At 51.0% G+C, this 20,294-nt stretch overlaps 2 protein-coding genes across 5 annotated transcripts; both read left to right on the forward strand.

The window, feature by feature from the left end:
* The first annotated feature begins 75 nt into the window (after positions 1 to 75).
* Polm (DNA polymerase mu) lies at positions 76 to 11,094 on the forward strand. 3 transcript variants are annotated; one of them, XM_070014574.1, is made up of 11 exons: positions 76 to 251; positions 1,625 to 1,805; positions 3,206 to 3,304; positions 3,426 to 3,596; positions 4,185 to 4,256; positions 9,444 to 9,564; positions 9,856 to 9,988; positions 10,087 to 10,234; positions 10,335 to 10,577; positions 10,654 to 10,737; positions 11,008 to 11,094. In XM_070014574.1, the coding sequence occupies exons 1-11, from the start codon at positions 76 to 78 to the stop codon at positions 11,092 to 11,094; spliced, it is 1,515 nt and encodes a 504-aa protein (XP_069870675.1). The 3 variants fall into 3 exon arrangements, with proteins under 3 accessions (XP_069870675.1, XP_069870677.1, XP_069870678.1); XM_070014576.1 differs by having other exon boundaries at positions 11,011 to 11,094; XM_070014577.1 differs by having other exon boundaries at positions 10,132 to 10,234.
* Positions 11,029 to 19,232, forward strand: Pgam2 (phosphoglycerate mutase 2). Of its 2 annotated transcripts, XM_070014582.1 has the most exons (4): positions 11,029 to 11,113; positions 17,139 to 17,467; positions 17,554 to 17,734; positions 19,027 to 19,232. In XM_070014582.1, the coding sequence occupies exons 2-4, from the start codon at positions 17,201 to 17,203 to the stop codon at positions 19,191 to 19,193; spliced, it is 615 nt and encodes a 204-aa protein (XP_069870683.1). In that variant the 5' UTR covers positions 11,029 to 11,113; positions 17,139 to 17,200; the 3' UTR covers positions 19,194 to 19,232. The 2 variants fall into 2 exon arrangements, with proteins under 2 accessions (XP_069870683.1, XP_069870682.1); XM_070014581.1 differs by lacking the exon at positions 11,029 to 11,113 and having other exon boundaries at positions 16,949 to 17,467.
* Positions 19,233 to 20,294: the final 1,062 nt, after the last annotated feature.

Genomic DNA, 20,294 nt, shown 5'->3' on the forward strand with positions numbered 1-20,294 from the left:
TTCTCCGCTCTCCTTCCTCCTTCCCGGCATTTTCTCCCCGCCTTCCGTCTCCCGGCCCCGCCAGGCTGCGCCCGGATGCTCCCGCACCGCCGGCGCGCGCGAGCCCTCGCGGCCCCCGCCCTCGCGCCGCCCTCGGGCCGCTTCCCCGGCGTCGCCGTCTACCTGGCCGAGCGCAGGATGGGCCGCAGCCGCCGGGCCTTCCTCACGCGCCTGGCCCGGTCCAAAGGCTTCCGCGTCCTCGACGCCTTCAGGTGTGTGGCCCGCGCGGGGCCGGAGGCTGCCCGCGTTGGCGGGACGCCTGCTTCGCGGGGGGCTGGGCTGACCCCGTGTGGGACCCCTTGATCTCGGAGACGCGGAGACCCAGACGGGACAGCGGCAGCGCCCAGAGGTTTGGGGTTCGCAGTTGCCCCTGGCGCCTTCGCCGTCACGTGACTTCTCCAGCCCGGAGCCGCACTTCCGCAACGTGGGGTGTTAGGAAACGCCGGAACGGCTGTGGCTTTGCCGAGAATGGCGCCAGGGGCATTTCAAAGAGGCGAGCAGGGTCGGGGCAGCGTGGGAGGAGTAGCTTGTTGCCACCTGATCCTCCGGAGTCTCGCAACAGTGGGCACAAGTTATCATCTTTCCTGGAGGGACAGAACCCCAGAAAGACAATACCCGGGCAGACAGAAGCTGAGATCGGGAGAGCAAGAGGACTTACGTTAGCTCATTTACCGTTTTTTTATTTTTTTTATTTTTTGGTGTTGGTCCTGGGGCTTGAACTCAGCCCCGCGCTGCTCCTGAGCTTCTCCACTTAGGGTTACTAAGACTCTGCACTTGAGCTATAGCTGTACTTTTGGCTTTTGGGGGTGATTAATTGAATATACTCTTAAGAATCTCACGGACTTTCCTGCCTGAGCAGGCTTCAAATCACGATCCTCAGATCTCAGTCTTCTGAATACCTGGCCTAGCTTTGTGTGTGTGTGTGTGTGTGTGTGTGTTTGTGTTGGTGATGGGGCTTGAACTCTGGGCCTGGGCGCTGTCCCTCAGCTATTCAGCTCAAGACTAGTGCTTTATCACTTGAGCCACAGCACCACTTCCGGTTTTCTGATAGTTAATAGGGAATGAGTCTCTCAGATCTTATTGTCCAGGCTGGCTTTGAACCACGATCTTCAGATCTCAGCTTTCTGAGTAGCTAGGATTACAGGTGTGAGCCACCAGCACCTGGCAGCACTGCATTTTTATAACAGCTCTACAAAGATAGCTGGGTTACCTAACTTTATGTAGGAGGAAATATAGACTGGGTTTGCCCAACCATGTGCAGGAATGGGTTCAGGATAATGCAGGAAGGCTTGGGCATCTGTGCTTAAACCCCAGCACCAAGATGAGCACCACCTTTTCCCCCACCTGTAAGGAATTCTGTTCTGTGGAATGGAAAGTTAACAGGTGACTTGTGAATATCTGGAACCCAGAACTACAATTGTGAGAGTTGTTCCTTGCATCAGGGGGAGATGCCTGGAAGACTCTCTGGAAGAGGTGACATTTGGAAAATATCACCATGCAGAGGGGCATAGCAGGAACAAAGGCTTGGATGTATGGAGCAGAACAGGATGGGGCCTGGGTTTCTCCCTTCTTTCCCTCCCCCCAGCTCTGAGGTGACCCACGTGGTGATGGAGCAGACCTCGGCAGAGGAGGCCATCTGCTGGCAGGAGCATGTAGCTACTACTTGTCCAGATGGCCCCCACCCTGCTCTGCTGGACATCACCTGGTTCACAGAGAGCATGGAAGCTGGGCAGCCTGTCCCTGTGGAGTTCCGGCACCGCCTAGAGGTGAGCCTGTGCTGCCCAACTCAGTGGAGGTGTGATGGGAAGCATTGTTTCATTGTCCTCCGGAGGGGAGGGGAAAGGGAAGGGAGAGGAGGATAATGAGAGAGCTCCCCTAACCTCTGGGTCCCTGAAGAGCAAGTAGAGGGGCTACAGCAAGAGCTTAGAGACTAGGCCATCCCAACACCTGTCCTCACTACGTAGGGTCCACTAGTGTGTGTGTGTGTGTACATTGATGTTCTGAGTTCAGGCCATCATGCTTGCTAGGCAGGTGCTCTACCATTTGAACCACCCCTCCAGCTCCCTTTTTTCGGGGGGGGGTCCAGTCATGGGGTCTGAACTCTGGGCCTGGGCGCTGTCCCTCAGCTCTTCAGCTCAAGGCTAGCACTTTATCACTTGAGCCACAGCGCCACTTCCGGCTTTTTTCTTTTTGCTTATGTGGTGCTGAGGAATGGAACCCAGGGCCTCATGCATGCAAGGCAAGCACTCTACCACTGAGCCACCTTCCCAGCCCCTCCAGCCCCTTTTTGCCTTTATTATTTTCTAGGTTGGGTCTTGCTTTATGCTCAGGCCAGTCTGGGCTGCAGTTGTTCTATTTGTGCTTCCTGTGCCACTGTGCCCAGTCATCATGAGGCTTGAACTCAGGGCCTGAGGTTTTGTTTTCTCCCTCAAGGCTAGAGATCTACCACTTTGAGTCAAAGCTCTCCACTTCTAGTTAACCACTCACTGTGAGATAAAGAGTCTCACAGAATTTCCTGCCTGGGCTGGCTTCAAACCGCAGTCCTCAGATCTCAGGCTCCTGAGTAGCTGGAATTATAGGCATGAGTCACTAGTGCTCGTCAGTCCCACAAAATTTTATGCCTGGCTGGTCTTGAACTGTGCTACCCTGATCTCTGTCTCCCAAGTAGCTCAGATTATAGGCTTGAGCCACCACATCTGGCTAGGCTGTACTTGTTTTTTTTTTTTTTTAGCATCTTCAGACTTTTCTTCTGGAGTACTTGGGATGACCTGTTGGTCAGCAAGAGCTCCTTCTTAGGATGGCCAGAAGCCAAGCTGCCTTGTCCTTAGTCCTGGTTTCATCTGTTAGCCCAGTCACAGAAGCATGCTTCCAATCCTCTGGGGTTGTGAAGGTTGGAAGAGCTATAAATACTAAGTCGAATATACAATGGCAGGCAGTGTGTTCCATGGGTTGCTTCTGCTTGGGCATGAAGAGTGCCATCTCAACCTATTCAGAGCAGTGCCTCCCATGTTTATGCCTCTCATGGTTTTGTTGCCCTCTGAGTTTCCTACTTGTGTCCTTTAAGTTCAGAGGGGCCAGGTGGATGCTCAGGAGAGACAAGCATTTATGTGTCACCTAGCTGTCCTGTCTTGCAGCCTGTGATGATGTCTACATTACCGTTCCTCAGGTGGCTGAGCCCAGGAAGGGGCCCCTGAGCCCAGAGTGGATTCCATCCTATGCCTGTCAGCGCCCCACGCCTCTCACACATCACAACACTACCCTTTCGGTGAGCTGCATCTTTTAGGAGGTCATAGCAGCTGGGACCATGGATATGGCTGGGTGGCTGTTGATAGGTTAGAGCAAGGCACCCTGCTCAGCCTGTGTCTTAACCAAACCTCTCCCTGCAGGAGGCCCTGGATATACTGGCAGAGGCAGCAGTCTTTGAAGGCAGTGAGGGTCGGTGCCTCTCCTTCCAAAGAGCATCTGCAGTGCTCAGGGCCCTGCCCTCCCCTGTCACATCCCTGAGGCAGCTGCAGGGGCTACCCTACTTTGGAGAACATTCTTCAAGGGTGGTCCGGGTAGGTGCCTGCCATGGTGAATGGGGTGAGTGGGTGGGATATGGGGAGGCCTGGTTCATGAGGGGCGGCAGGAGGTGTGTGGTATGACAGTTTGGACACACAAGCCATCACACAGATTCCTTGTGTGTGAGTTGGTGGCTGAGAGCCTTGGTATAGTGCCTTATTAGCATTGGTGTCCTACCACACTCACTATTCTACACTGTCCACAGTGGCAGGAAAAAGCACCTGGAGTATATGTCTTTTGAGGCTCTGACATGTTCAGCTACCCCTTTAGATGAAGTCTTACACATTCTGCAAAGCAAACACTATATATCCTAGTATATGTTAGTTGTCTGAAAGTTGACTTATACTATCAAGTCCTCAGTTACTGCAACTGTAGTCCTGAGGGGATTTCACCCCTGCTATGGCACCAGCTCCTGGTCACCTCCCTAAGTATTGGCTTCTTCACCAGATCCCACTGGATTCTGGCAGCACAGAGCCCTTTCTTCAGGGTGTAGAGGGCATTCTCCCTCCTCAGGTCCCAGCCCTGACCTGACTGTTCTCTTTAATTCTTCTAGGCTTAGGATTTTGCTTTGTGCTCTTCCTTAGGAGCTGCTGGAACATGGGGCATGTGAGGAGGTGGAGAAAATTCGCTGCTCAGAGAGGTACCAGACCATGAAGGTACGAAGGCAGGTCTAGGACCCTGGTGGGTATGTACCTCCCAGTTCAGGAAATGTTTTGGGAAGCCAGCAGGAGCAGTTAACCCTGGGGTTAGAGAGGTCTCTGAGGAAATGGCAGCTAATCCAATACCTGATAGGTACAGGCTGCCATATGGAGACAGGCAGCCTGTTTTGAGCACAGGGAATTTTCTGGATCATTCAGCACCATCTGTTTTCACTAGACTATTAGTGTGTCTGTCTGTCTGTCTGAGAGAGAGAGAGAGAGAGAGCAAGAGAGAAGGAGAGAGACCTGGAGCTTGAACTCAGGACTTGGATGTTGTCCCTGTTTTGCTCAAGGCTAGTGCTATACTACTGGAATCACAGCTCCACTTCCAACGTTAGGTAAGCTGGGTGCCGGTGGCTCATGCCTATAATCCTAACTACTCAGGAGGCTGAGATCTGAGGATCATGGTTCAAAGCCGGCCAGGGCAGGAAAGTCTGTGAGACTCTGTTTTTTTTTTTTGGGGGGGGGGTCCGTTCATGGGGCCTGAACTCTGGGCCTGGGCGCTGTCCCTCAGCTCTTCAGCTCAAGGCTGGCGCTCTACCACTTGAGCCACAGCACCACTTCTAGCTTTTTTCTTTTTGCTTATGTGGTGCTGAGGAATGGAACCCAGGGCCTCATGCATGCAAGGCAAGTGCTCTACCACTGAGCCACCTTCCCAGCCCCTGTAAGACTCTTATCTCCAATAAACCACCAGAAAACGGGAAGTGGTGCTGTGGCTCAAGTGGTAGCCTTGAGCTGAAGAGATGAGGAACAGCACTCAGGCCCAGAGTTCAAGCCCCGTGACTGACCAAAAAAAAAAAAAAAAAAAAGTTAGAGATAATAGTCTAAAGGACTTTCTTGCCTGTGCTGGCTTCTGTGATCCTCAAATCTCAGCCTCTTGAGTAGCTAGGATTACAAGCATGAGCCACCAGCACCTAGCTCCTATTTTTTGTTGTTGTTGTTGGATGTAGGGCTTGAACTCTGGGCCTGGGCGCTGTCCCTCATCTCTTCAGCTCAAAGCGAGCGTTCTACCTCTTGACCTACAGCCCCACTTCCAGTTTTCTGGTAGTTAATTGGAGATAAGAGTCTCACAGAGAGCCGGGCGCTGGTGGCTCACACCTGTAATCCTAGCTACTCAGGAGGCTGAGATCTGAGGATCGTGGTTCAAAGCCAGACCGGGCAGGAGAGACTGTGAGACTCCTATCTCCAATAAACCACCAGAAAACCGGAAGTGGCGCTGTAGCTCAAGTGGTAGAGCACTCGCCTTGAGCTGAAGAGCTGAGGGACAGCGCCCAGGCCCAGAGTTCAAGCCCCACGACCGACAAAAAAAAAAAAAAAAGTCTCACAGAGTTTCTTGCCTGTGCTGGTTTTGAACTGTGATCTCAGATCTCAGATCTCAGCCTCCTGTGTAGTTAGGATTACAGGTGTGAGCCACCAGCACCAGGCTCCAGCTCCTATTTTTGAGCCACCTTTTCTTGAGGGGCTATTGTCATGTATGCTAAACAGCACACAGCAAAATGTGGTTTTTTTGGGGGGTGCAGTATGACATCTCTGTGTGTGAGTGTGTGTGTGTGTGTGTAGGCTATCCTGGTGGTGGTGGTGGTGGTGGGGGTGGGGGTGGGGGTGGGGGTGGTGGGGGTGGGGGTGGGGGTGGTGGTGGTGGTGGTGGGGGGGGGGGTGGTGGTGGTGGGGGTGGTGGGGGTGGTGGTGGTGGGGGGTGGGGGTGGGGGGGGTGGGGGGGTGGGGGGGGTGGTGGGGGGGTGGGGGGGTGGGGGGGGTGGGGGTGGGGTGTGTGTGTGTGTGTGTGTGTGTGTGTGTGTGTGTGTGTGTGTGTGTGTGTGTGTGTGTGTGTGTGTGTGTGTGTGTCAGGCTGCTATCCTGGTGCTATAGGCCTGCCTTGCTTGTATCTTTTTTCTCTGTGTGCTTGCTAATCTGGTATGAAGGCTAGTCTTCATACCAGCCCAGCCCTCTGGATGCCATGGTTTTGTCTACTCTGACACCTTTCTGACACCTGGTTTGTAGCTGGAGGTGTCAGGTCATCAGATATGTGTTGAGGTAGTTGGTATAGTTGGTATTGTGTGGCTTCTTGGGAGGGCAAGGTAATAAAAAAAACTTCCCAGGACCACTGGGGCTTGAACCCACAATCGGTGAAAGGAGTCAACAGCATTCAGTCACACTGGCTGGAAGCCTTTTTATTAGCCATGTGGTATCTGTCCCTAGCTCACAGAGCTAGAGAGCAGCCCCACTTGCTTTTCATGGGGGATTTTTATAGGAAGGGGTTTCACACAGGTCATGTTTACCCAAGCAAGCAAGCAAGCTTACGGAAGGAAAACATAGGCTGAGTCACAAGAGCATAGGCAAAACATAATTTTGACTTAGTCAGCATGGTCAATACTATGAATGCTATTGACATTATTACAAAAAGTCAAAACGTATCCTTGGCTTACAGAAGTCAAAACATAACCTTGGGAAGGGATAGTATATTTTAAATCTCAAAACATAAGAATTTATTCCCCTGGTTCTCAAAACATTAGAAACTCATTCACATGGTTGGGGGGTACCCTGAAATTTTCTTTACAGAAGTGATTTTTTTTTGTCGGTCGTGGGGCTTGAACTCTAGGCCTGGGAGCTGTCCCTCAGCTCTTCAGCTCAAGGCGAGCACTCTACCACTTGAGCTACAGCGCCACTTCCGGTTTTCTGGTGGTTTATTGGAGATAGGAGTCTCACGGTCTCTTACAAGCTCCTGACTAATAAATATAGCAACTCAGTACAGCTTGTGATAAGCCTCAAGGTTGCCAATGGCCTTCAGCAAAGTTTGTAGTAAACTGCAAAACTTGAGAGAGGGAAAGATGTTTGCTTTTTAGCAAGGATGTTTCTGATTTCACATTTTTGTTCCCATAAATATCCTCCTTTCCAAGGGAAAGGGGCTCAGGGGAGAGAATAAGTTTCCTGCAGCAGGAGGGACTGAGGCTAGACAATAGAAGGAATTTTCTGCCAGTGAATAGTAACTCAGGTACTTTGAATTTTTGGTGGGGATTATCACAGGCAAGGCCATGATACTGTGGGAGATTGCCCAGAACCTTGTCAGTATTGACGGGTAAGTCTTGGAAGAGTTAGCTGCAAGCCATGTATGATGTATTTTTGGGCATGGGGCCTGGGGCCTGGGGCCTGGGGCAGGCTGTCTGCTGAGTAAAGCAACATGGGTGTTGAGATGAAGTGATCTCAATGTTGACATAGGTAGGTGAGTGGTTTCCCCCTCAGTTCCAGCTCCAGCCCCAGTGAGGGTCTGCTGGGCAGGGGATGGAGAAGAACTGACTGATGCTGGAGCCTTGGTATCCCTGTCCTCCATCCTGCCCTCCTTCTGGGAATTCCAAAGTCACCAGATGTATCCAGGCTAGCAGAAAGTTATATTAGTAATCAAGGAAACAGAAAGTTATATTAGTAATCAAGGAAATTGTTTCATAAGCAATATAATTGTGAAGCTGATTATTTTCTTAATCGTTTTTTTATTTTTTATTGTAAAATGACTGTACAGAGGGGTTACAATTAATGAGTAAGGTAATGAGTACATTTCCTATTGAGCATTGTTACCTTCTCCTTTGTTTTTCCCCTACCATCCCTTCCCTCCCCATCTTAATCATTTTTTTAAAGACAGTTTACTTGGTAGCCCAAGCTAGCCTCAAACATGATTCTCCTGCCTCAGCCTTCTGAGTGTTAGAATTATAGGTATACACCACAATCTTGGCATTCATCTTACTGAGGATTAAATTCAGGACCTAGTGCTTGCTAGTCTGACGCTCTACCTCTTGAGCCACATCTCCAGTCCTGTTTTTTCCTGGTTTATTATTGTTATCAATTGTTGCTATTGCAGTACGGGGCCATGAACTCAGAGTCTCATGCTTGCTAGATTGGCACTGTACCACTTAAGTCATACTTCCAGTCTTGTTTTTTGTTGGTTATTTTGGAGATGGAGTCTAGTGAACTTTTCTGCCCAGGCTGGCCTTGAATTTTAGCCCTCTGGATCTCAGTTTCCTGAGTAAGTTAGGATTATAGGTGTGAGCCACGAGTGCATTTTTTTTTTTTTTTTTGCCTGTCCTGGGGCTTGAACTCGGCCTGGTATCTGACTCTGAGCCTCTCGGTGCTCAAATCTAGAGCTCTACCACTTGAGTCACAGTGCCACTTCCGGTTTCTTGTAGTTTATTGGAGATAGAGTTTCACGGCCTTTCCTGCCTGGGCTGGCTCTGAACCATGATCCTCAGATCTCAACCTGAGTAGCGAGGCTTCCAGATGTGAGCCACTGGCACTTGGCTCACCAGTGCATTTTTAAACTCAGTATCTGTTGGTTACTGTGTCAGTGGCCTGCCTTGTGCTCTGGGTCCAGAGAATCAAGGGAAAGATGTCTAGAAATTGAAAGGCTGTGGCTGTTTATCCCCTCTGCCTCTCTGTACACCAGCTCCATCCTCTTGTGACGCACATCAGTGCCTTCCACTGGTAGGAGACCCAATCACAGAGGGTTTAGACCATGTGTGCAGCCTCCACGACTGTGAGCTGGCCTCAGTCTCATTCCAAAGTTTCTGTGAAGAGTCTCAGGCCCATAGGCCAGGGCAGGCGACATGCTTGGTCCTGGGTTCCCCTGGACCAGTTGGCAACTGGGTCCTCCTCCTCCCACCTACTACATGTGGGAGACTTGCCACCCCATACTTGCCAAGTTGAAGCCTTGAGTAGGCCTATCCAGCCCTTTCAGCATTTCTGCAGAAACAATCCTCTTGCTGATAGACACCTTGTTTTTGAGAACTACAGCAGTAAGTTCCAGCTACTATCAGTGTGAAAGGCATAGTTTTCCCAGTGACCTGAGAGCCTGCTGAGTTGATGAATTAAGAAAATGTTGGTTCTGTTAAAAGCACAGGCTTGGCCTGTATGAGCATGGAGAAGGGACTTTTGTGTTGTGATTAGAAAGTAGCTTACTGTAGGCTTTTGGCAGGCGGGTAGTAGAGCCCCTTCCCACCTTGGGCTGTTCACAGATTGTGTGAATTCACTCCTTTGAGAAAGTGTTGCACAGGCTGGACTCTGGGTCGGAGTCTTTGCCCTCTGCCTTGGGCACAAAAGCTACAATGTGTGTCCCCTGAGAAATTTGCTCCTGACCCAGTGCTTCCTTCCTTCATACAGCTCTTCACCCAGATCTTTGGGGTGGGGGTGAAGACTGCCAACCGGTGGTACCTTGAAGGGCTTCGAACCCTAGATGAGCTCCGAGAGCAGCCCCAGAGACTGACCCAGCAGCAGAAAGCAGGTGAGCTCAAGGGAAGACTGGCCCTGAGCTTCCCCAGAGCCACCTGGGCAAGAAGTTTCCACAAATTAAAGCCCTTTGTACTGCATGGATCTGCGGGTTCCCTGAGTGGCAGGAAGTATTGGGGGGGGGGGTCTTGGCTGTAGGCGGGTGGACTTCCTGACATCTTCCCCCTGCAATCAGAATTACTGGAGCCCTTTTTTGGTGTTGCTGTAGCATCTGGGGCTCAGCTGAGGTGTGGGGCCAAGTGGGGAGGGCAGGCTGAGAGAGTCAGGAGGGTTGTGCTACCCACAGGACTGCAGCACCACCAGGACCTGAGCACCCCAGTTGGGCGGTCTGATGCTGAGGCCCTGCAGGAGCTGGTGGAGGCAGCCGTGGGACAGATCCTGCCTGGGGCCACTGTCACACTCACCGGTGGCTTCCGGAGGTAAGGGAGCCCAACATGCCCTTCTTCCTTGACTCCAGGTCCCTCCCCAGGGTAGGAACCAGAGCCTTGAACACTGGTGGCCTTCTTACTACCTGAAGGAAACAGCCCAAGGCGGAAGTGGGAATCATACTGTCTCCCCTCAGAGGGAAGATGCTGGGCCATGATGTGGACTTCCTCATCACCCACCCCGAGCAGGGCCAGGAGGTGGGGCTGCTGCCCAGACTACTGCACCACCTGCAGAGCCAGGTGAGGCCCTCAGTGCCCCAGACCAGGGGTGGCCACGGACTCGCCTTCTGTCCTCCTGGCACTGTGGTGATACCTGGCACACAACTGCCTCTCCCTGCAGGGCCTTGTCCTGTATCACCAGCACCATCCCAGCCACTTGGGGGACCTCACATACCTGGCCCAGCAGAAACACACCATGGATGCCTTTGAGAGAAGTTTCTGCATTTTCCGCCTGCCACAACCTCCAGGGGCTGCTGAGGGAGTCCTGGAGTCCTGGAGTGCCTGGAAAGCCGTGAGGGTAGATCTGGTGGTTGCCCCCAGCAGTCAGTTCCCTTTTGCTCTCCTTGGCTGGACTGGCTCTCAGGTAGGTCTGGGCTATTACTGGAGCTGTTCAAGGCCAGGGTAGGTTACCTTGACTCAGAGCAGTCATTTCCCCCTAGCTTTTTGAGCGGGAGCTGCGCCGTTTCAGCCGCAAGGAGAAAGGACTATGTCTGAACAGCCATGGGCTGTTTGACCCAGAGAAGGTATGCTGACAAGAACTACCCTGCTTCCTGGCCCCAGAAATGGCCCAGATCCCTCCATCCTAGAACCCACAGAGCCCAGATCAGGGTCTCAACTCCTGCAAAATGTTGAAACTACAAGGGTACCCTGTCATAGCAAAGGTCCCTGCTTTCTGCCTCCCGGTCCCCCCTGTCCACAGTAAAACTGTCTGGCTGGTGCCCTGCACATATGCAGACAGGAGGGTTCAGGGGGAGGGCACTGGGTGTCCCAGTAGACTGTGGGTCTTGTTGCAGAAGACGATTTTCCATGTTGCTTCTGAGGAAGATATCTTCCGACACCTTGGCCTTGAGTACCTTCCCCCTGAGCAGAGAAACGCCTGATCCTGTGGTGTCCCCACAGGTAAGAAATGAGGGACTGCTAGATGCTTGGCTACGTCCCACGTCCTCATCTCTGCCAGCAGAGGGGTTCACTGCAGGGGCTTTGGTGAGGTGGGCCCTGCCTAGCCAGCCTCATAGCTGTGTGGCTCGGGGTCAGCTTTAGCCTCCCCATGCCTCAGGGTCCTAGCCTGGTAAGGGCTCTGAGCAGTACCCACATCCGGAGCTATGGCAGAGCCTACGGTCCTGGTGTGCGCATTTGTTCAGTTGAGATGCCTTGGAGGCTCCTGCAGAGCATCCCACTAGAAGTGCCTGGAAGGGAAGCAGGCATCCCTACCCCATGCTTGTACTGTGAGGTGGAGGAGGTCATTCTGGCCTTGTGACATCTTCATAGGGGTGCTGAGGGGTGTGTGTCAGCATCTTCAGGCCCTCTGCAGGCCAGTCCAGCATTGCAGTCCCCAGCCAGACTCTTCTTTTGCCTTTAAGGACAAAGTCATGCCTTGCCTCTCTGGCAGCAGCTCTACCTAGCTTTGCAGCAGTTTCCAAACCCAAATGATGCAGTTCCAAGCACTGCCCCAGGCCGCTACCATTCCTGCCACCCTGCCAACTTCAGTACACACTCTCCTGGGCCCCCCATCCAAGCCATTTCCTGTCTCACTATTTCCTGCTGATGGGTGCCAGATTGGACATGGTCAACTCCTCATCTCTGAGGCAGAAGTGCTGGAGAGGATCATCTTGTGTGTTCCACATGTTTAGGCACAGTCTGGTCCTTGCTGTGCCTACCTGGAGCCCACTCTGGTCTCCTTTGGGACTTGGTCACCTTGTCAGGTGAGGGCTCTTCTGACCACTTATCAATTTTAAAATAAACCGGGTGCTGGTCGCTCATGCCTGTAATCTTAGCTCCTCAGGAGGCTGAGATCTTAGGATCATGGTTTGAAACCAGCCTGGGCAGGAAAGGATGTGAGACTCTTATCTCCAATTAACCACCAGAAAACCAGAAGTGGTGCTGTGGCTCAAAGTGGTAGAGCACTAGCCTTGAGCAAAAAGAGCTCAGAGACAGTGCCCAGGCCCCACGACCAACAAATTAAAAAAAAAAAAATAAACATGCAATAAAGAGGGCTCTGGGTGTGTAGTTTTATAGGTTTTTAACATATCTCATGCAAAAACTTGTCACTTCTGCCATCACTGGGATGCAACAGTCTGTCCCATAGATATCACCTTACACTGTCCTGTTATGGTCACATGTTCCCACCCTGCAAGCCAGTGGTTCTGTCATAAATGTGGGATTGAGCTGCATTACTGTCTGCCCCCTTAGCACAAAGCCTTTGAAAGTCATGCAGTTTGCTGAGGCAGCAGTAGTTCCTCTATCAGTGTAGGTTATAAATGCTTCATGGTGAATCGAGTCTGCTGATGGAGGCTTAGTTTCCAGGTTTTGATGATTATTCATAAGTTGCTATATCCATGAGGGTAAGATTTGGTGTAAACACATTTTCATTTCCTCTGAGTCAATAGCAAAGCATACGATTTTGGGGTCATGAGGGAAATATGCCTTGAAGTTTACAAAGAAGAGACACATTGCAGGTTACCAGCAGAGTGAACCACCTGTCTTCATTAAATGTTCTTTAAAGCAGTTGCTCTGGCTCTGACAGCACTTAGTGTTTTTACTATTTAGCCATTTTAGTAGGTCTGGCAGGTATGGTTTGGATGTGAAATGTTCCCCCAGAATTCATGTGTTGAAGGGTTGGCCCCAGTGCAATATCCAGAGGTGGGGCTTGGGAATGACTGGATTGTTAGGGCTCCCTTCTCATCATGGTTTGATGCATAGTTGAGCATGGTATATCTGATGGCAATATTGGAGGTGGTAGAAACTAGGAAGTGGGCCCAGTTGAAGGACTGGTCACTGAGTGTTTGTCCTTGAAAGGGATACCTGTCTTCAGTCCATTTTGGCTTTATCTGGCCCCATGAGATGAGCAGCAGCTCTGTTCCACCATGACCCCTCTGCCATGTTGTGTCTCACCTCAGGCCTGGAAACACTGGAGCCAAGTGACCACTGACTGAACCTCTGAAGTCATGAGCCAAAAGGAATTTTTCCTCCTTTGTTAGTGTCAGGTGTTTTGTCACTGCAGTTGCAGATTTAACACATTGTGGTTTAGTTCCTCCAGACATCTTCCTTCCTCTCCATACATCCTCCCCTTCTGCTATGGAGCTTTATTGGTTTTTGTTCTTTTGAGGATAGAGCAGTCTTTTTTTTTTTTTTTTTAAATTTCTTCCTTCTTTATTTTTGCCACATCTGGGATTTGAACTCAGGACCTAAGGGGGTTATCTTTGAGCTCTTTTGGTCAAGGCTGGCATTTTACCATATGAGCCACAGATCCACTTTTGCCTCTCTTTTTTTTGGTGGTTAATTAGAAACAAGTGCCTCCCAGACCTTCTTGCCTGGGCTTATTTTCAACTGTGATCCTCAGATCTCAGCCTCCTGAGTAGCTAGAATTGTATGAGCCAAGTCTTTTTAAATTTTTTTTGTCGGTTGTGAGTCTTGAACTCAGGGCCTCGCTGCTGTCCCTGAGCTCTTCAGCTCAAGGCTAGCACTGTACTACTTGAGCCACTTTTGAGCGCCACTTTCAGTTTTCTGGTGGTTGATTGGAGATAAGAGTCTCATGGGCTTTCCTGCTAAGACTGGCAATGAACCACGATCCTCATATCTCAGCCTCTTGAGTAGCTAGGATTATAGGCATGAGCCATTGGCACCCAGCTCTTTTTATTTTTTACACACTTTTGTTAAAGAGGTTTTCAGTAAACAGTCTTTCAGTAGAAAATAGAGAACATGAAAACTAGCCTCTAGCTGCTCTGCTCTGGGCCAGCTCATGTTGGCCCTTGCCCCTTCCTTTATTAGCATGTCCTACAGCTATTTTTTTTTTTAAATAGGTTCTTGCTATGAAAAGACCATACCAGACTAGTGGCTAGTTTCCATCTCTGTGTAGCCCAGGCTGGCCCTGCAGTCCAGTCCTCTGTGTCAGTCTCCCTAGTGTTGGTTGAGATTATTGACATGACCACCCATGTATTCTGTTGTTTCCCCGAAGACAGACATTCTACTTTGTACTCTTTGTGCCCAGATAAAACCAATTTTGCATGAGCATTCATTTCATACTTTTTCAAAAGCATACATTGATCAAGAATCTTATGGCTCTCTTTGGATTGTCATCTCAAGATTTATGTGAAGATCTAGTCTTCTCTCCCCTTTCCTTATGAGAAAATGAACCCCTGGCATCTTGTGTGTCTAGGCCTTGAGTTCAAGCCCCAGGACTGTCAAAAAAAAAAAGTCTCATGGACTTTCCTGCCTGAGTGAGCTGGTTTTGAACTGTGATTCTCAGATTTCATCCTCCTGAGGTACCTAGGATACAGGCATGAGCCACCAGGGCTGGGAAGGTGGCTCAGTGGTAGAGCGCTTGCCTGAGGCCCTGGGTTCGATTCCTCAGCACCACATAAGCAAAAAGAAAAAAGCCGGAAGTGGCGCTGTGGCTCAGGTGGTAGAGTGCTAGTCTTGAGCTGAAGAGCTGAGGGACAGCGCCCAGGCCCAGAGTTCAGGCCCCACGACCAGACCCCCCAAAAAAGATGATAGTACAGGCATGAGCCACCAATGCTTGGCTTGAGGTAATTTTTATATAGATTTGAGGTAAGGGGTCATTACCTAGTTGTCCTCACATAATTTATTAAAGATACTCTTTTCCTATTAGATTCATTTTGCAAATTAGCCACCACTGGTGGAGCTCCTGCCTAGCATACACGAGGCTCTGAGTTCAAACTCCAGCACTGCATCATCATCATCATCATTTACTATGTAGGTTATTTTTCTTGGACTCTGAATTTTCCGTTGATCTCTGTGTCATCTTATGCTGATACTATAGTGTGTGTGTGTGTGTGTGTGTGTGTGTGTGTGTGTGTGTGTGTGTGTGTGTGTGTGTGTGTGTGTGTGTGTGTGTGTGTGTGTGTGTGTGTGTGTGTGTGTGTGTGTGTGTGTGTGTGTGTGTGTGTGTGTGTGTGTGTGTGTGTGTGTGTCCTGCCTGTGCATCTCTTCATCTGGTGCTCCACAATCTGTGGGTCAGAACTGTCACATCACATTATGTTTAGCTGGGCCAATGTTTCCATTACTGGTGTGGTCACAACACAAAAGGTAGCCCATGACATCAGGAACACAGCTTCAGACAAAATGGATAGGGAGATGGGAGGCCTGCATGGGGCTGCTGGGAAAGATGGGTTCTACCTGTCAGCCTCAGTGGCTTCTTTGGCCTGCAAAAAGTTCTCTCAAATCTGTATGTGAGGATTCTTGGTCTGCAAGGGGCAGAAGGGGTAGGTGTGTGTATAGAGGGCTTCTTGTGAAATCAGGCCACACCTACCAATCACCCTTTGCTGTTACCTGAGGCATAGCAGGGGGTTATGTTCTCCGAACCCAAATGTGGAAGTCCTGGGCTCAACTCCTTGTTGCCTATCCTGTGGATTGGCCCATTTCTGGGTGTTCTGCTATGTTTACTATGCACATGACAATCCCCAGGACTCCATTCTAGCCCTAGAGGTGGAGGCCCATCAGAGCTATAAATTCTACTGTCTTTCCCAAGTGAGGTAAGCCTGGCTTGGGCAAAGACTCAGATAAGAACAAAATCTTAACAGAACCCAAAGGAGGGAACCCATACTGCCTGTGGGTTGTTCTGGAAGCCAAGCGTGGTTTGTGCCTTTGCCCCTGCTGTTGCTTTGGTGGTGTTTCCTACCAGGGCAGATATTTTTTCCCAAAAGGATGGCCCTGAGTCTGCTTTCTGGCTCTGCCACAGTGATCTTTCATTTGCCCATCGAGGGGCCTTGCTCCCAGTTACTTCCATCCCTGCAAGGTCCTTGTGCAGAGGGAAGGAGCAGAAGGCCAGGAAAAGATCTGGATGCATGAGTATGACCCCCCACGCCCCAGCCATGTGTAATTCTCTGCCAGGCTAACTAGAACAAAGTCCCCAGAAGATCTGCCTGGCAACAAACATTAAGCACATACACATTTTGTATGCAACACATGCCCTGAAGACAGTACACACATGCATACAACATATGTGCTGCAGGCTCTTAATGCAGACACTTAGACACCCTTAAACACAGTCTCACAGAGCTATGTACGTGGGACACACACACACTCACTCCTTGGCTTCCCTCTGTAACAGTTTCCTTACTGTGTTAAGAGTGACCAAGAGGCCAGGTATGGTGGTACCTGCTTCTAATCTCAGCACTCTGCAGGTGGAGGCAGGAAGATCACAAGTGAGACATTCAAACAAAGAAGTGACCAAAATAGGGGCTGGAATTTTGTTTTGTTTTTGATTAGTCATGGAGCTTGAACTCAGGACCTGAGTTCTGTCCCTGAGCTCTTTTGTTCAAAGCTAGCACTCTACCACTTTGAGCCACAGTGCCACTTCCAGTTTTCTAGTTGTTAACTGGAGTTTTGGACTTTGTTGCACTGCAATCCTCAGCTTTTAGCCTCCGAGTAGCTAAGATTACAGGTGTGAGCCACCAGTGCTCTGGGTGGGGCTGGGACTTGTTTATGCTTCTGCCTGAGCCAGGCAGATCTGGTAAAGTCACAGAGGAACACTAATAAGCCTCCAGGAAGTCTTCTCCTGGAGACCTTTTGGTCCTGGCAGTCCTGATCTCCTAGGCTTGACTTCTGCCCTTCACCCTGGCCCTGCCTCAGCAGCTCTACCAAGCCAGGCCCTGTCACCTAAGCCCAAGCAGGGCTGATGGCTGTGTGAAGCTATTTTTAAGTTCAGTCGTGTGTACCTCCCCACCCCCAGCAGCTCTGCTACTGGCCACCTGCCACTGCCTGTCCTTCCTGGAATGCTGACTGGCAGTTACATGGAATGGGGGCTGGGAAGACTGTTATAAAGCTGGAGTGCTAGGGAGGCAGCTGTCCCCATCCGGAGCCCCTGTGTCCCCTTACACCATGGCTGCACACCGCCTAGTAATGGTCCGTCATGGTGAGAGCACGTGGAACCAAGAGAACCGATTTTGTGGTTGGTTCGATGCAGAGCTGAGTGAAAAGGGGGCTGAGGAGGCCAAGCGGGGAGCCCAGGCCATCAAGGATGCCAAGATGGAGTTTGACATCTGCTACACATCGGTGCTGAAACGGGCCATCCGTACCCTCTGGACTATCCTGGATGGCACAGACCAAATGTGGCTGCCTGTGGTGCGCACCTGGCGCCTTAATGAACGGCACTATGGGGGCCTCACGGGCCTCAACAAGGCTGAGACAGCAGCCAAACATGGGGAGGAGCAGGTGAAGATCTGGAGGCGCTCCTTTGACATCCCACCACCACCAATGGATGAGAAGCACCCTTACTACACCACCATCAGCAAGGTGAGCTGCTGGGAGGAGCTCCAGGTTGGGAGCCTGGGGTAGGGGCCCACCTGCCCAGGGAACAGTAATGTCTCTGCCTCTCTCAGGAGCGCCGCTATGCAGGCCTGAAGCCTGGAGAGCTGCCTACCTGCGAGAGCCTGAAGGACACCATCGCCCGGGCCCTGCCCTTCTGGAATGAGGAAATTGCACCCCAGATCAAGGCTGGCAAACGAGTGCTCATTGCAGCCCATGGGAATAGCCTGCGAGGCATCGTCAAACACCTGGAAGGTAAAGTCCATGCTCAGGAGGCAGATGGATAGGGTGACAACAAAGGCTTCCTGTGTGCTAGTTAAACAGAGGTGCAGGGTATGTGGGGGTGTTTGTAAGTGGGGAGGGAGTTTGTAAGTGGATTGAATGGAGAGGGTTGAGAAGCATCTAGTTCTAGTGATACTTTCCTATTTCTGCACATTTTAATCTATTAAGTCTGGCTGCCCAGGAAAGTGGGGTCAGGAGCTGACTCAACAGAACAGATTTGGTGGTGGCATCTGGCCCAGTTAGGAAAAGGCAGGACTCAAAAGCCCTAGCTTGCTGCAGGACTCTGGGAAAACCATGAGTCCCTGGGGAGCTCATGACATTTCTCCTAGTGCCAGCCTTGTTTCTGCTGTGTAGCCTAGGCTGGCCTGAACTCAGTCCCCAGCCTCAGCCTACTAAGTGCTAGAATCAGGTGCCACCTTGCCTGCCTCTTAATTCAGGGTTCCTCTCATAGTGGGTCCCATCCTCCCCCCCTCCCCCAACTTCTCTAGGCAAAGACTAAGAGTACCCAAAGATGGGTATGGAGTTAATGGAGTTGATTAAGACCCTGGGCCCCCACTGAAGAGCAAGGGCTGACAGGTGGGTTGTGCAGGGGCCTTAACTAATGGTCTTTTCACCAGGGCCTTAACATTAATCTCTAGATGACCTTGGGGCTGGCTGGGGTCACAAAAATAAAGGAGGAGGGCATACCTCAGATCTCCAGTCCCTGGAGACACTGGATCCAATGAGAGTGACCCTCTGTCCTTCCCTTCTGAGCCTTCATGCCTCTGAGCCTGCTCTGGAAGAGGCATACAAGTGACAAGAGCCCAGAGGGAATGGAGGGTGTCTGGCTCCCCAGAGAACATTCTCCAGTAGTCTTAGATGGGGGTGGGGTGATGGCAATACCAAAGGTTGAGCTGCTATTCCCGGAGGGGGCTGCTGGAGTAGGCAGGGTCAGGTTTCTCCCTGTCTCCTCTGCTCTGAACTGCTAGAAACCAAACAGCTAGTGCTCTTCCCCACTGTCGACTGTGGTTTGGCCAGTTCATGTTGTACTGAGACTGTGGCACCACAGACCACAGCTGCTCAAGGGAGAATAAAGTTGTCCTGCCACTGCTGCCCCATCAAATTGGGTTCTGCCCAGACCTTTTAAGCACATTTCTATAGCCTCCAAGGGCTAGGTTAGTGTCAAAAGGCCTAGTTCCCAGTTCTGTGGTCCACAAAGGCCAAGGGATCTGCTGTATGGGTGGGCTGGGGACAGAAGGGTCAAGGATGTTGTTCCTTTGGTCCAGGGATGTCAGACCAAGCCATCATGGAGCTGAACCTGCCTACAGGAATCCCCATTGTGTATGAGCTGGACCAGGCACTGAAGCCCACCAAACCCATGCGGTTCCTGGGCGATGAAGAGACTGTGCGGAAGGCTATGGAGGCGGTGGCTGCCCAGGGCAAGGCTAAATAAGGGGGAACATAAGCAATAAAAGCACCTCTGCACGCTGCATTCAGTTGAGCATATGTCTTGCTTATCCCACTGGCTTTGGGAGCCCCAAGCAGGCCTGCAGCTGCCCCCAATCCCTGTCAGCAGCTGACACCAGCCCAGTGTCAACCGCTGACAAGTAGAGGCAGGTGCCAGGGCTGTTTAGCCCTATACTGTGAACAAGCCTCTGAGGCAACCCTAACTAAAGCTTTAAAGCCATTTGGTAGCTATATTCTCAGCCCACAATACTCTGGGAACAACCTAAGCGACCAAACGCTGCCACAAGAAGTGAGACCCATGGACAGGATAGGGCTGTAGTGCTTCCTCACCTGCTGCCTTCAAAGAATGGATGCTTCTCTACCATAGTTGTTACTCTGAGCCCAACGTCCTAGGTGGGGACAAGTAACATGAAGCCTCAGGCCCACAACAGGGCAGACTCCATAAGGCCTCCAGTCGTAACAGTGAACAGGGGAGAAGCCTAAGGGATAGGCAGGATATAAGAGGGACTGGGTTGGGGCATGGCCTGGGGCAGCAACTTGTCACCTTGACCTGAACTTGGGAATTGAATCCACCTGGCATTTCCCAGGCTGAAGAGGGATATTTTCCCAGATGGCCAGTGTGGCTACCTTTGTCCACACTTATTTTTAATTTTTGTCAGTTGTGGGGCTTGAACTCTGGGCCTGGGTGCTGTCCCTGAGCTCTTCAAGGTGAGTACTCTACCACTTGAGCCACAGCGCCACTTCCGGTTTTTAGGTGGTTAATTGGAGATGAGTTGAACATACTTTCCTGCCCAGGCTGGCTTTGAACTGTGATCCTCAGATCTCAGCTTCCTGTGTAGCTAGGATTACAGGTGTGAGCCACTGGCACCCAGCTCTCTGTCCACACTTATGCTAGACCACATGGCTAGGACTCCTTGGTCTCTCCTGGAGCAGAAATGAAAGACGTCAACTTCAGCTACATCCTGTTTCTCTTACATGTGGCTGGGCCACAGATGTAGACTACACATGTACACTCCCCGGACACAATTCAGATGTAGGTGCATGTGTGTGTGTTCCACATGGGAGTATTCAGACCATAGTAGTGAAG

This window comes from Dipodomys merriami, unplaced genomic scaffold (assembly GCF_024711535.1).
Source record: "Dipodomys merriami isolate MVZ:Mamm:240054 unplaced genomic scaffold, mDipMer1.0.p SCAF_98, whole genome shotgun sequence".
Lineage (NCBI taxonomy): Eukaryota > Metazoa > Chordata > Mammalia > Rodentia > Heteromyidae > Dipodomys > Dipodomys merriami.

Bases quoted from the DNA above. Each gene is read 5' to 3' on its own strand.
- Polm (XM_070014574.1), top strand. From the start codon at position 76: ATGCTCCCGCACCGCCGGCGCGCGCGAGCCCTCGCGGCCCCCGCCCTC. The intron at 252-1,624 runs GTGTGTGGCCCG...CCCTCCCCCCAG, and splicing joins CGCGTCCTCGACGCCTTCAG to CTCTGAGGTGACCCACGTGG. The intron at 9,565-9,855 runs GTGAGCTCAAGG...TGCTACCCACAG, and splicing joins GACCCAGCAGCAGAAAGCAG to GACTGCAGCACCACCAGGAC.
- Pgam2 (XM_070014581.1), top strand. From the start codon at position 17,054: ATGGCTGCACACCGCCTAGTAATGGTCCGTCATGGTGAGAGCACGTGG. The intron at 17,468-17,553 runs GTGAGCTGCTGG...TGCCTCTCTCAG, and splicing joins ACTACACCACCATCAGCAAG to GAGCGCCGCTATGCAGGCCT. The intron at 17,735-19,026 runs GTAAAGTCCATG...CCTTTGGTCCAG, and splicing joins CATCGTCAAACACCTGGAAG to GGATGTCAGACCAAGCCATC.